Source organism: Staurois parvus, unplaced genomic scaffold, assembly GCF_062004578.1.
Source record: "Staurois parvus isolate SC_StPar_1 unplaced genomic scaffold, SC_StPar_1.0 ptg000394l, whole genome shotgun sequence".
Taxonomy (NCBI): domain Eukaryota; kingdom Metazoa; phylum Chordata; class Amphibia; order Anura; family Ranidae; genus Staurois; species Staurois parvus.
Window position 1 is genome coordinate 9,353,347 of NW_028318190.1, and position 15,523 is coordinate 9,368,869.

The 15,523-nt window shown below is 40.1% G+C and overlaps 1 protein-coding gene across 2 annotated transcripts in view; it reads right to left on the reverse strand.

The window, feature by feature from the left end:
- The window catches only part of TFAP2E (transcription factor AP-2 epsilon), a 63,748-nt gene that overhangs the window by 7,258 nt on the left and 40,967 nt on the right, over positions 1-15,523 (reverse strand). For both annotated transcript variants that reach the window (XM_089686329.1, XM_089686328.1), the window contains 3 exons: positions 3,070-3,298; positions 2,248-2,366; positions 592-733 (listed from right to left, as the gene is read on the reverse strand). In XM_089686329.1, the coding sequence (XP_089542455.1) occupies positions 592-733; positions 2,248-2,366; positions 3,070-3,298 (490 nt within the window). The remainder of the gene's footprint in view (positions 1-591; positions 734-2,247; positions 2,367-3,069; positions 3,299-15,523) is intronic.

Below are 15,523 nucleotides of genomic sequence, written 5' to 3' on the forward strand. Positions count from 1 at the left end.
AAATCAAGTATGCATATATTTAAGTAGTATTTTATTGCATCTAAGAGTTGCATAGCATGCAAATTCAGCCGTTTACTGAAAAAAAAAAATACAGTATTTTTGTGCCCTACAGAAATGATGCTTATATCATGACAATCAACCAAATTTCAGTTACTGAAGACAGATTAGTAAATGATGTATTATGATTGTGTTCTATAACTTACAGCGATTTACATTTCACTGCATCATCATATCAAATGAGCTAGTCTACAACTGGAAGAGTTTTTTGCTTTGGTGCGCTATGTATGTAGTTATGTTTAATTTTAACCAGGATTTTTTTATAAAACCAGAGGCAAGGAAAAGGGTCAGCTCCCAGGGTGCCCCAATCAGATTCCTGTTTTTACTTTCAGAGCACCTAGCATCAGACTTGTTGTTTTGTTTTTGCATATTCTTTTCTTACAGCTTTGCAGAATGCCCTTATTAATGCACTATATGAATCACGATGTCATTGTCTTTGAACAATTTTCTTACTGCAGGCAGAAATTTGACAGATGCATTGTAAAGAAAACATTTCCCATGGCAGTAAAAGAGGGTTAAAGGTGTGCTACTTACTTGGTAGCCAGCAGCATATTCTTTCTCGCATGGAGCTCTGTTGGGTCCGAGTGCTGCCGACACAGGTATTCTGCTGCAGCTTTAGCTGGGAACTCTGTCTCGCAGACATAGCCGAAGTCTCGAGCAAGATGCACTGCCTCCCCTAGATAGAAGAATGTCCCAGTTACAATCACATTGCATGTGTTTAGATCTATGGTGTTTAGAAAATATATACATATTTTAATTTTTCAGGCTCAAAACTTTTTTAGCAAGTGGAAAAAATTCCTGTTGATCTTGTCAGAAATGCACTTTTCACTGTGAAATGAACTGGTAGCAAAAACAATATTATCTATCCTGTGTAGCTACTATTCTCATCATCCCCCATTTAATGGAGTTGAATAAAGGGAAGACATTTTTAAGTACAGCCTGTGGGACAACTATGGCTTCCTCCATAGATACAGTGGAGTGAGTAAGTATAGCCGCCAGGGACAAGAGGTGTGTTATTTGCCAGTTTACCAAGAGAAAATAAAGGGAAAAATAAATGGAAGACTACCTGAAATAAAGAAAATTAATAAAGGAAACTCATGTAATAAATGGCAAGCTGCAATATATTACATTTTTCTTTTGGGTTTTCTTTAAATGCAATCTTTTCATCCAAACTCTAAAAAAAATCATTGTCCACTATTATAAAACATTTGAATGCAGCATTGCTACTGCCAAGCTCCACACCTTCCAGCTTTTTACACATGAGCTGCAAATGCAAGCATTGCCTGGTACAGCAAGCTCTTCATGCTAGTATAAAGAATAAACTATACAATATAGATAGAGTAATAATAGAGTTGATATCATTTTAAAAGTCTTTAAGGCTAAAGAGGGATTAGAACATACTTGTGTCATACTGGGGTGACTTTGGATTTATAAAATACTACTGACACATTTACAATTACCCTTAAAATGAACCTGTGCTTTGCCCATGCAGAGCAAAGCAGAAGATTTGATTTAATCCCCATCCCCACCAGCTGCACATACCCACCTTTCCTTCTTTTCCACTCTGTTTGGCTATTAGGAGCAAGAGAGAGTTGGCCCAATTTAAGCTCCAAAGACTAAGGACTCTTTCCCTGAACCAGTGTGACAGTTCCAAGTGCCTAAAAAGCCAATTGGCAAACACCAGAATCATCGCATGGGAGGAGGAGTAAGTCACATACTTCACTCATTCCGTACTCAAAAGTGCCAGATACGTTTCTTCACTCTCATGGCTAAATAAACCAGTTGGAGAATGAAGGAAAGGTAAGAACAACTATAGCCTACTGATGGAGCCAACATTAATGTGAACTTATTGCTTTACCCTACATGTGGAAAGCACAAGTTCGCTTTGCAAGATGGAGATGTAGAGTGCAATAAGTATACTGTATGGAAGCCAATAAGAAATCATGTTTCACTACTAAGACTCTTTGAGTTAATCATGTGAAAGTAAAATGGTTACTGAAATAACAGAGCCTTTCACAAGTAAACTTATCCCAAGCAACAAAACCATTTTTTGTAACAGAATATATATCATATATACTGTATATAATGTGGGTGCATTTTTTTTCTGTACAAATAAATAAGTCTCAAAGTGTGTTACATTGGGGTACCTTCATTACACTGAAATAAAGAGAATCTTCATGAATGTCTTACCTTCCACTAGAGATGTTAACAGAGTAACATTGGCAGCTTTACGTCTCCCTGCAGGCAAATTCAAACCAATTTTTTCCAACCTTTCTCGAAGGCAACGACCACCATTTTTTGATTTTGCCCTGAAAGAAAAAAAAAAGTAGGATGATATATATATATATATATATATATATATATATAGAGCCCCAAGCAAAAGGTAGCTTCTGGTTCACATAAATAGTACATTACCTATTAAAATGTCTGAAATGATATACATCATATACACAGTTACTTTATTGAGGCCTATTTGCTTCACAATTGTTGTTATAACTATAGCTTTAGTTATAAATCACACGTAACATGACCCATTATCAGCTACATAGACCTCAGAACATATATCACACCTTCACATCATCATCTTCCAAATGCTATGGCCTTTTCTGCTGAAGGTGGCATTCTGAGCAGGCTGACCAACAGTAATGCTCCTGCGGATGTTCTGCCACGCAAAAGAGAGGCCATCTCCTAGTAAGGAAATTACCTCACTATTATAATGTAAATGATAAAGCTAAACAGGTGCACCACCCTTATCCAGCTGGCCAGTCAGTAGAAGAGTTTAGAAGAGGAAGAGTTAAGTTTGATTCAACTAGAAATATAATTCTCATTTGAAAACAAAAATATGAAGTCTTCCAATCAAAGACAATAAGCTGGTATTAAAGTATTCCCCTTTTTCCCTCCAGTTCTAGATATCAGCTACATTGGCATATATATATACTGTATGTATGTATATATATATATATATATATATATATATATATATATATATAGAGCGCATTGTTTTTTACTGACCTCCGTAAAACTCCTCCAAGCAGGGATGCGTTGAGACACTCAGGAGGAGACAACCGTCTCTGGACCTCTCCCACTGTCACTTTGTACTTAGATGTGGAACTGAGTAGGGATAGGCGTCCAGGGACAGAACAGAAAACTTCGTTTGGATTGGTCACACCGCCTATGAGACTTTCTTTATTTAGAGATAGGGAGGACATCATGCTGCCATTGTTCTTAGATGCAATTGGAACTGTTAAATGAGAACAGAAAGATCATAAGTGGAAAGGAGATCATGATAATAAAGAGTGTGCTGAAAGAAATGCTATCTCTCTGTTACCCTTTGTTAAAACATAACCACACTGATTAAATCTTTGTTATATAGCAATGCACAATATGAGCCTGAATTATAAAACTGGAGCAAAAGAAAAGGGAGGTGAGGCCGACAGCAATCAATAAAAATCCAGCAGTAATAATCAGTGCCGCTGATTTGTTACTTAGTAGATAAGGGTAACTAACATTACTAAGGCAGGTCATACACAGCCCAATTTTTATAGAAACAGAGAGGAGAGGGGGCAGAAAAAAATCCAAGTGTTCCATTGAGTCTGTTCCTTTTTTTATTTGTGATATTTTTTTTTTTGTAATTGATTTATTTAGCAAATGTTATATGAATACAAAGGCTAACAGGACAAGGATAGTCACAGTAATAACATAATTCCACATCGAAGATTGATAACAACATCCAGGTCAGTAAACACAAAATTAAACATCATAAAGCATTTCAATACTGGAGTGTATCTAGGAACATTCACAGTGAATGGTATTACAAGTAGCGAAATCCAGTGGAGAACATTAATATAAAGAGTACCATACGCTATGGTATATTGTAAGGACATCATCCAGTTATTCGAGAAGACTAAATAGAGCAATGCCATAGAGAACTAAAAAAGAGGGGGGGATGGGCCACAAGTAGCAGAAGAGCATGGTAGAACAGGGAAGGGAGCGAATGTCCCAAGAGAGACAGGGAAGGGGTTGGAAGGGAAGAGGAGAAAAGAAAGGGTCATGGAGGGTGGGGAACGCAATGAAGCAGAAACAAAGGGGGAGAACAGGAAGGAGGGAAAGGGAAAATGATTGAGGGAGAACCTGGAGGTGAAGGATGAAAAAGGAGAAAGGTCACCCCTCTCATGGGAGGGAAACTGGGGGAGTTAAGTAATCACATAGGGGTGGACAGCTCATTGATATAGGCATCAGTGTAAACAAAATAGTGCCAGGGTCTCCAAGTTTTGGTAAACATCAGCTTCATGTTGCACAACATGGCTGTAAGGTCTTTCATGTCCTAGAGTTTGTTTACTTTAGCAAACCAGGGAGCTTTCATAGGAGGATTAACGTCTCTCCAGTGGAGCAGAATACAGGCCTTTGCAGCACTTAGGAGTTGTATAGTAAGGGAGGTTTTGTATTTTTTGACAGGTCTCTCCATCAGGTGCAACAGACAGGCCTCCAGGTTGTCATGCAAGTCAACAGCGGTGAGTTGTTTAATGATAGCGGTCACTTCTCGCCAAAATGGCTGGATTTTTGAATATTGCCAAAAGAGGTGGAGCATGAAACTACTTTCCGTGCTGCAGCACCCACAAGAGTTGGGGATCTGGGTACAGACAGTATGGAGCATAGTGGGGACCTTGTACCATCTGGTGAGGATTTTGTAGCTAGTCTCTTGAACCCTAATGATAATGGATGACAAAGTCTCCCTCTGTGTGAATCAAGGAGGCCTAGATCAAACAGAGGGAATGATGTACAGGTTCCGACCTATGGCACAAGGTCTTAAATCCCGTCAGTGGTTGATTGTGATATGTTTTAACTTTGTCTACACAGCTATGTATGACATTTGATTTAATAAAGTACTGTATAACTAAAGGCAAAACAATTTTTTCATTTTAGATAAAGTGGAGAGGGATTAGAACACCTATTAGGTTTTCATCGCTGTCTGTCCCCTTATTAGGGAGATTCGCCCTCTGTATTTGTACTCTAGAGGAAAAATCTTCCTATGGGTACACTATTTGTGGTGACCTGAGGGGTCCCAAGGTATTCCCTGAATTTGCAGGGAATTCTCCTCACTTCATGTTTTGGCTATGGGACAGGAATTGAAGGTAACAACTCTCTCTTGCTCTATCCAAAATGAAAAAAAATTTTGCCTATAGTTCTACTTTAAGATAAATAACAAGCCAGTGTTAAAAGCTACAAACAAGCCATAAAGAGCACTATGACGCAATGAATGTTTGAAGTTTGACTGACCTAAATCCTGAATACAGCTCAAGTTGAATTTTTATAACCTTGGATAAAGTAAGGAAAGGCTGGGATGTCAGGTCAGGTTTTAAATGAGATCTGTATTTTCTTTATAAGATTTTTCAGACAGATTTAAAATGTTCTGTCCCTATACATAAAATGTCCTTGTCTTCTTGTTCAACTACCTGTGAAATGCACAGCAAATGAAGGCAAACCTCCTTAATGGGGACACAGAGAGCAATGAAATCCTGACAGCTTCTCAGCCCCCTTCACTCTACCAGAAAATGTATTTATTGTAGAGAAATATCCTCACTTCCTGTTTTGTCTGACACCAATCAAATAGATTGGAAGTAAAGCTAGCTATGCACTGCTATTTTTTTTTTCTCCATCCCATGAAATAAGGAAATGGCCCCCCAGGGCCAGGACCTTGCATTGTGATAGCTGCACCCACCACGGTCAGAATACACTGATCAGCAGCTCATCAAGAAAAAATTTCCATCATGTCCCTTCAAAAGAATCAAATGATCAACTTCTGTTGTGTGGGGGAAGCCACACACTAATCGAAATTTGCCTGATCCCTGCTGAACCAGCCACATTTTGATCCATGAATGGCCAGCTTAAGAAGAATTATTCAGAGGCGGACCTAGGAAAGTTGGCAGAAGTTCTACCCCTTCAACCCTCTATGCAAATACAATTTTTGGCTGGAATACGGCTTTAATGAAAGCTCATTCCTCTTTTCACAGAAATGGGAACAAACCTTTCACCCCATATAATGCAGAAGAAAAGAATAGTTGTCTAAATATAAAAAAGGGAGCACAGTGTCTAAATGGTTAGCACTTCCGCCTGGCAGTACTAGGGTCGTTGGTTTGTATCCCAACCACAGCATTACCTGCCTGGAGGTTGCATGTTCTCCCTGTGCCTGCGTTGGTTTCCTCCTACACTCCAAAGACATGCTGGTAGGTGAATTGGCTCCTGTCTAAATTGTCCCTAGTATGTATGAATGTAAGTTAGGGACCTTAGATTGTACGCTCCTTGAGGGTTAGGAACTGATGTGAATGTACAATATATATGTAAAGTGCTGCGTAAATTGACAGTGCTATATAAGTACCTGTAATAAATAAATAAATAAAATAGCCCTGTAGTGATGAGAATAATATTTCAGTAATAAGTAGCAAAATATATATTGTATATTTTATGGTGTTAAAAATGGCCCATGTGTAAAATTTACTTTTTGAGGTTGCTTTTATACAACACATGCAATTTCCCTATATGTAGGCAGTATTAACATAAAATCCTTTATTTGCTGTTATACTATTTGTGTGTTGACATGAATGATAACTGAAAATAAATATGACAAATTCTAATGAACATAATTACACATATTAGAGCTGTTTTCCTTGATGATGAATTTGTATTTCTGTCTAACCAGTTCTGAGAATTACACAGTTATGCCACAGAGCAAAGGCAGGGCAAGGCAGAATACCTGATTTCTCCTGATTTTCCCCTCTTCACCTCACCCTGTGACTAGACAGTGAAAGGAGAAGCAGCACTCTGATGAACTCATCTTTCTGTCACTCTGCTCTCTCATCCTATCAACATGCTCTGAAGCACAACTGAATGGTGTTTTTTATAACTTCTACAGTCTAAATTCTGCTGCACAGGGTCTGCAAGTGGCTGATAAAACCCCCTCTAGCAATACACACTAAACTGAGCATGTGCATGCCTTAGGTTCAGTCTGGAGATAAGTGGTGGTCAAAAAGGGGAGGGACAGAGAAGAAAGGATCAAGAGGCCTTTTTACACAATGCAGAGGATTAACCCTTTAGTTTCCATAGTGAGTATAACAAGCATGCTTTACTGCAAATACAGGCTGATTTTACTGTTGTGGGTTTAGTAACACTTTAATCTGCCACAGGAGTCTGTTGTTTTCAGCCCTTGGTATGTTCCTCTGTCCAACCTCCTGTTTGGTGCTAGTCATTTTTGCTAGTGTATTTCCTATTCCCAGACTCTTACGCTATAGCTTAGTACTTTCACTTTCCAAGCAAAGACAGGGCTTAGGACAGTGTTTCTCAACCTTTTTTCAGTCAAGGCACCCTTTAAAATTATGGACAGTCTTGAGGCACCCCATTCTAAAATGTGAAAAACTATTCTAATAGTTTTATATAACGCAGCAACATCCACACATGTAGGACACCCAACATTAGAGGTGATTTATTCTTCCAAAGCAAATACACTTTTGCACACTGGTACTGAGCAGTATTCCTATGTTTCTTTTCTCCCTCAGTTATTGTCCATCACTGAGCTAATGTGACCCCAGCACTGGTGGAGAGGGGCAGGGGAGGGTCAAACTAGGATGCTGTGCAAGCAGCCGACATCCTCCTTATCAACCTCTAACTTGTATACAGGTTTTGGTCAATTTCATGACATTTTTCCAAGGCAGCCCTGAAGAAACCTCAAGGCACCCCAGGGTGCCTAGGTACCCTGGTTGAGAAAGGCTGGCTTAGGAAAGTCATTATCAGTCATACACTTCAAAAGACTGTAAAAACATCCTCTATGCTGCCATTATCTGAAATAAATTGTGTTAGATTGTTCACTGTCTTATTGAAGAGTTAAACTGGGCATAGATGGATTGAAATTTGAACAGTTTAGCAGAACTAGCTGCATACTAGACAAGCCAATGACAACATACGTAAACTTTCTCTTCTGGTTGAGGCCTCCAAACATCAGGGGACACCAGTTATAATCATATTACCCAATTACAAAGTGCTGCTTTAGAAGTATATGGTTTCCACTAGGCTAGCAAATGTCTCCACTGACATTTCAGCACACAACTTTCATCTTTCCCGTCATTGGTTTCTTTTACGCATCTGGTGGACTTGCCCAGTGGTCCAATGCTTTTGTCAGCAAGTGAATCAGCTCTTACGCACTCTTTTTTGTCCGGCTCCTGCGCTAAATCTTTCTTGAGGCTCTTACCATTCATAAGCCTGAGGAGATTTCTAAATCTCAATTTGTTCTTATGACCCACCTTCTCACGGCTGCAAAATAAGTTATAGCAAAAACCTGGCTATCACAACATATCCCTATATCTGAGGTTATGTCCTGAGTCCATTGGACCATTATCAATTAAAAATTACTAGCACAGCTCCAGAATACCATGCCCAAATTCCATCAAGTCTGAGATCCTAGGATTATGGCATTTCTTCCATCTAACATTGATAGTCGCCCACTGGAACTGTGACTGTCCATCTCACCCCCCCCATTCCCCCCCCCCACCCTCATTTCTCATATACCACTTTCCTTTATACTGTTCCCTCTCCCTTCTTTTCCCTCTCCTTTCCCCTTTTTCTCCTCTCATTTCTACCTCTCCCTTCTCATGCACTGATGCTTCATATTGGATACCCAGTACTAAAACTGATTACCCTCTCTGGAACATAAACTAAGGCCAGTACTGTTAACATATGTATTTCATTGCTAATCTTTTGATATTCAGACAAAAGCAATTCAGCTGTGTATCCTTATGGCTTGTATAATTACACACTTTGCTCTTTTTCTTCTTGAGACTCAATAAAAATGTAGTGAACAAGAAAATAAATGTGATCTCCTATATTGTTATGTTGTGCTTTGCTAATTAGGGTACATCTAGTTTATATAAAATAATATATACCAGTGCCGTGCAGGCCCGGACTGGGACAAAAAATAGATCCAGGCAGGAAAGAGAGAAAGGAAAGAGAGAGAGGAAGGAAGAAAGGAAAGAGAGAGGAAGGAAGAAAGAAAGGAAGGAAAAAGAGAGAGGAAGGAAGAAAGAAAGGAAGGAAAGCAAAAGAGAGAGAGAGAGGGGGGGGAGGAAAGAGAAAGAAAGAGAGAAAGAGAGAGAGAAGGAAAGAGAGAAAAAGAGAAAGAGAGAAAGAAAGAAAGAAAGAAAGAAAGAAAGAAAGAAAGAAAGAAAGAAAGGAAAGAGAGAGAAAGTAAGAAAGAAGGGAAGGAAAGAGAGAAAGCGAAAGAGTAAAAGTGAGAGAGGAAAGAATAAAGAAATGAAGGAAAGCGAGAGAGGAAGAAAAAAAGAAAGGAAGGAAAGCAAGAGAGGAAGTAAAAAAGAAAGGTAGGAAAAAGAGAGAGGAAGGAAGAAAGAAATGAAGGAAAGAGAGAGAAAGAAAGAGAGAGAGAAAGAAAAAGAGAAAGAAAGAAAGAGAGAAAGAAAGAGAGAAAGAAAGAAAGAAAGAAAGAAAGAGAAAGAGAGAAAGAAAGAGAGAAAGAAAGAAAGAAAGAAAGAAAGACAGAAAGAAAGACACAATACTGCAGGGGAGTGTGGGTGGGGTAGACACAAAAGGAGAGGACAGTCTATCCTGACAGAACCCAACGGCAGTGCTGCAGGAGGGGTGGTGGTCACAGGGGAGCATACAGAGGCCCACGAGAGAAGAATATGGATAGGAGGGTCAGCCGGGCGGCAGATAGAGGAACCGGACCGTGCATTTCTCACTTGCCAGCACTGAGTGACTGCAGGAGGGAGAGGAAGAGAAGCAGGCATTCAGTGGTGGCAAGTGAGAAATGCACGGTCCGGTTCCTCTATGTGCCGCCCGGCTGTCCATCCTATATAGACGACCTCGGCCCACCGGGCAAATGTGCCCTATGGCCAGTTTGGGCCTGCCTCAGCGTATCAGATGATTCTACTTCTCAAATGGTTATACACTGCTTCTTAATACTTCTTTCATCCCACACTTTATTCCTCCTCAGCCATACAGTGTGCATTCCCTTGCAGTTTAGGGTCATACAGATCAGTCCCTATCAAACTGGTGGTAACATTGTCATTTTTTTCTGTACAAGTCCTATAATACTGGCACCCAAAGTCAGGCTATGGAGGTAATATCAAATGTCATACGGGGAGTTTACATAGTTTCCTAGGCATATAATTAAAGTTGAAGCCTGCAGAGGCCCAATAAATGTCCCTTAAGGTTGATATCATGACAGATCATTGAAGCAGACCTTATGTTTACCAGAAACAAAAGCAGCAGGATTCCCTTTCCCTCTGGCAATTCTTCTCTCTCATTTGACTCTTCATTGCATATATAAGGCCTCATGCACTCCGGAACAAAGGTGTCCATGGGAGGAAAACACAGCTAAAAAAAGCACCTAAAGATGCGTCTTGCATGCACATTAATGCATGTTTATGCATGTTTGCTCACTTGGTGTTAATGCATTCTATTTGCCAGATTATTAAAGCGGTATTAACCCCAAAAGCAGACATTTATTATATTGCAGCTTACCAGTTCCTAGATGTAATGGCTGTAATAATTTCCTTTTTTAGGTTTTCTTTATTTTCCTCTGGTGATCCAGTCAGCACCTCTCCTGTTTTTCAGAAGTTCAAGCTCTCCAGCAGAATGTATCAGCTTACATGGATGAGACAATCCATTTGCCACTGACAGGGGTGATTAAAATGATCAGCTTTTATTTATTCATGTAAAACCTTTATCACCAAAGGAAAAAAAATGTTTACTGCAACTAATTCTAAAGTGTTAGCTGGACTTTGGCTTCAATTTGTTATTGTATTCAAATCTGCTAATACATTTAAAACTACCCCCCCGGCTAACAATGCTGCTGTCTGCTGGGTCCTGTGCTCATGCCTTCAGAGTGGTGTCTCGCTGATACAGGAGGTGTGTTACTGGCCAGATCACCAGGTGAAAACAGAGAGGAAGAAGCCAAAGAAAAGATGCAGCCACCACAACTAATGATTGGTAAGCTGCAATATAATACATTTTTGGTTTTGGGTTTAATACCGATTTAATTTATTCTGGCCATTAGAATACTTTAACATATGAATGCGCCAAAATGCACAAGTGTTAATCCACATCTGGCTTTTTATTTTTCACCCAAAAGTTTCTCTCCTGAATGCGTTAGTGGTGCATTTAATTTTCTGCCCCTAAATGCCTGTAAACATCTATGCGTCCCTATAAAAGCAGTGATTTTGATATCATGTGTGCATGAATCTAAAGATTGGCCTCATGAAAGACAAAACTAACACATTATACAGGTGTTTACAGATGATTGGCTTTTTTAACAATGGAATTTTGGTTCAAAAACAAAATATTCCCAAATTGCTGCTGTATAATATATAATGTTGCCATTATGGCCAAATCAACTGTACAGTCAATTTTTTTATTATTTATGTTTGTAATAAACAGCTGTCTTTGCCCAAAAGAACATCCAATGTTTGGCAGGTACTCCCCAGTGCCATTTATTGAAAGTATTCTAAAACATTTGTACATATAATCTGGCCATACACCAGTAGAATTTTTTCAGGACATTTGATTTTTTAATGGTTTTTGGGGTGAAATCGGCATTCATTTTCAAACGCACTGATGAGAAATTCCAGAAACAGGATGGAAAATTTTTCTCAAATGAACAAAATTCTAATTGTACATGTAGTTTTTATTTGGGAAAAATAGTACATATTGTAATGAAACCTGTTTAATATGTCTGGGATTCCATTCAAATAGCAGGTCTGCACAAAATTTAAGGGCTTTCAAATTAATTTAGTTGACTTAGTGATAGCAGGACAGAATCATCTGCTGATTTTTTTTCTGTCCAAACAAAAAAAAACGCGTATGGCCAACTTTATAGCATTTACCACCTCTATGTATACTCCCCCCCCCAAAAAAAATAAAAATAAATAAAACTTCACCTTTATTTCTACTTTACCTATCCAAGCACACATCCTCTTTCCCCACAAATTTTCCACCCTAGCTCAAATCCTCTCCCCCTAAATCCCCCCTCTTAAAATAAATATCCCCAATCTCCCTAACACAAACCCCCCTAAATCTTTCTTCCTAGCACAACCCCCTCTAAATTACACTTCCCAGCACAAATCCTTTCTCCCCACCCAAATCCCCCCTCCTAGCACAATCCCTCCCAATCCCCTTTCTTAGCTCAATTCCCCCATTCCCCTGCTAACACAAATCCCTCAAACCCCTCCTTTAGGTAAAACACCTCCACAGGTACCTCTGCCAATATCACTAGTGACCTTTTCAAAACTCTGTCCCTCAAGTGGTCATAGGGTTAGGTACCCCAAGACATCCAGAGAGACCATTCAAGGTTCTGCATGGAGGCAATCATATTTTCAACAAACCCTAATCAAAGCTGCATATACCATTTCCTTTGGTAATCTGCAACCTCACCATATGTCAAGGGTGGACTGACAACTCATGGGGCCCCCGGGCAATAGGGGATCATGGGGCACCTGTGTCCTTGCCCACACTCAAAAAAGCCTATAAAAAAGGTACCAGGGGCATTACATGGGGCCCCCTACTGACCCCGGGCCCTCTGGCAGTGCCCAAGTGCTTGAATGGCCAGTCCGCCCCTGCCATATGTAAATCAAAAAATCAACCTTTTCTCTCCTTAATATCAGCAACACCATTATTTAACATTAATGTTACTACACCATAAGGGCTATCCAGTCTTTCCTCATCTTTCTTCTTGTTTGTATAATGCTTCTTCTCTTTTTTTGTATGACCTGTATGGAGGAGAATTTGAAACTGTCCCTCGTATGAATAAATTCTACTCTAGCATTAGAAGTAGAATAAAGCGAAATATGGATCAATGTTAATTTTCTGTTACAATGGTTCTACTGATTTTTTTTTAAAGGGGATAACAACAGCCATGCTCAACTCAGGGCTAAAATATCTGATATACTGTAGATAACAGACAATGAGGTAAAAGTGATCAAACATTTGCAGCAGTAAACTTTCAGGACCCATCGGAAAGTGCTGTTAGTGGGTCCTTCATTGGCCTATGATTGCAAATATGCGATCTAGACCACTAGTTAAGCATGTAGTCTGGCCAAAAAAAAAATGGGGAGTGAGAAGGATGGGAAAGGGCAGGTTACGGTGCAAACTGTTAGGAGAAAGGGAACAATAGAAACCAGAGAAGGAGGATCAAGAAATATTATCAGATTATCAATTGAGCAAGGAAGATGGGAACCTATTAGGGGGATGAGTAGCAGGAAAGGGACACAAAAAGATAATATCAACCACTGACTCGGACCTGAGGGCCAGATAAGTTGGCTATAAATAACTCAGGCTAGCAGGGGTTAAAAGAGACATATGGACAAAGCTCTTTTGGCCATACTTCTCTTGTGTGTCACAGGAGAGCACTTACTTGTGCTCTCCAGGGACCCAGAATCAGCCAACTGCAAACTAAAGCCCCCGTCATCTGATGTCACAGAGCCGCTCTAGACTCCAGACAATAATGTTGGCATGCCCCCTCTCTTGCACGCCCGCCGCTGTAGTGAGCGCTGGAGAGACAAAGCAGAGAGCGGTGACTTACAGTCACCAATCTCTGCTCAGAGCAGACCCAAGAACTGACCGATGCTACAACAGGTAGGTAAGTATGTATGTTTTTTTTTTTCATTCCCACACTTCTCCTTTAAGGATGGAAAATTATAAGTAAGCCATGATTCCCATATCTGAAGTAATTTAGATTGTGAATCATTAAGCACATTGGATAGTTTAGGGATGAGCAGACGGTTCAGTCCAAGCCTAAGTCCTGGACTGAACTTTGGCTGTTCAGTTATTCAGAAGAACACCTGAACTTTAGCCTGCTCACCCCATGTTCGGCAAGAGCCGTGCAACATATATATATAAAGTGATATTTCTACTGCTTCAATATATGACAGCTTCCCATTGTCAATGGTTCATAAGGAAGCCACAGGTGCATCCCTAGGAACCACTGATACCTTGCTCCTTTTAAACAAAGGGGCAGGAATAGCAGTGACATCACTGTTCAGACACATTAGGGCAATAACGTTGACCAAACATGGCCATAGACATACAGTAGTTGGTCAATGTTGTTACCACTATCCTTGTCTCTTCTCTTATATTGCTGATGACCGCTTGAGAAGCTGTCATTCAGCTAGTATTACCATCAGGATAGGTCGTGTGTGTGTTTGGCTGCCATTTGTGTCTTTTGTCCAGCAAGTTGGCAGGTGGCAAGTAAAGGATTTTGTTTTTGGACTTTTGGGGGATTTTCATTTTTTTTAAGGTCTTGTCAAATGTTTGGGCATCTTTATTTCTAGGTTACAACTTTTTTTGTTAATGAGTAGGGGTACTATGTAGCTTATACTCATTCACATAGGGGAGCTGGTAACTGGGGGCCCCCTTAATATTAAGGGGGCTTCTAAATTTCGATAAGCCACCTTGCCCACAGACCCCCCAAAACCACTGGGCAAGGGTTTTGGGGAAGAGGCCCTTGTCCTCATCGACATAACCTGGTATGGTTCAGGAGGGAGGGGGCCATACTCTCTCTTTCCCCCCTCCTTTCCTGCATGCTGGGATTAAGTGTCTGGTATACAGTGAAGGAAATAAGTATTTGATCCCCTGCTGATTTTGAATATTTGCCCATTCACAAAGAAATGATCAGTCTAAAAATCGAACGGTAGTGTATTGTAACACTGAGAGACAGAATAGCAACAAAAAATTCAAAAGAAATGCATGTCTAACAAATTATGCACTGATTTGCATGTTCATGAGGGAAATAAGTGTTTGATCCCCTATCATTCAGCAGGATTTCTGGCTACCAGGTGTCTTTCATACATGTAACAAGCTGAGATTAGAAGCAATCTCTTAAAGGGAGTGCTACTAATCTCATTTTGTTACCTATATAAAAGACACCTGTCCACAGGAGCAATGAAACAATCAGATTCCAAACTCTCCACCATGGCAAAGACCAAAGAGCTGTCCAAGGATGTCAGGGACAAGATTGTAGACCTACACAAGTCTGGACTGGGCTACCGAACTATCGCCATGCAGCTTGGTGAGAAGGTGACAACAGCTGGTGCAATCATTCGCAAATGGAAGAAACACAAACCAACTGTCAGTCTCCCTAGGTCTGGTGCACCATGCAAGATTTCACCTCGTGGGTGGAGTGTCAATGATCATGAGAACAGTGAGGAATCATCCCAGAACTACACATGAGGATCTTGTCAATGATCTCTAGGCAGCTGGGACCACAGTCACCAAGAAAACAATTGGTAACACACTACACCGACAAGGATTGAAATCCTACAGTGCCTGCAAAGTCCCTCTGCTCAAGAAAGCACATGTCCAGGCCCATTTGAAGTTTGCAACTGAACATCTGAATGATGCAGAGGAGGACTGGTTGAAAGTGTTGTGATCAGATGAGACCAAAATCGAGCTCTTTGGCATCAACTCA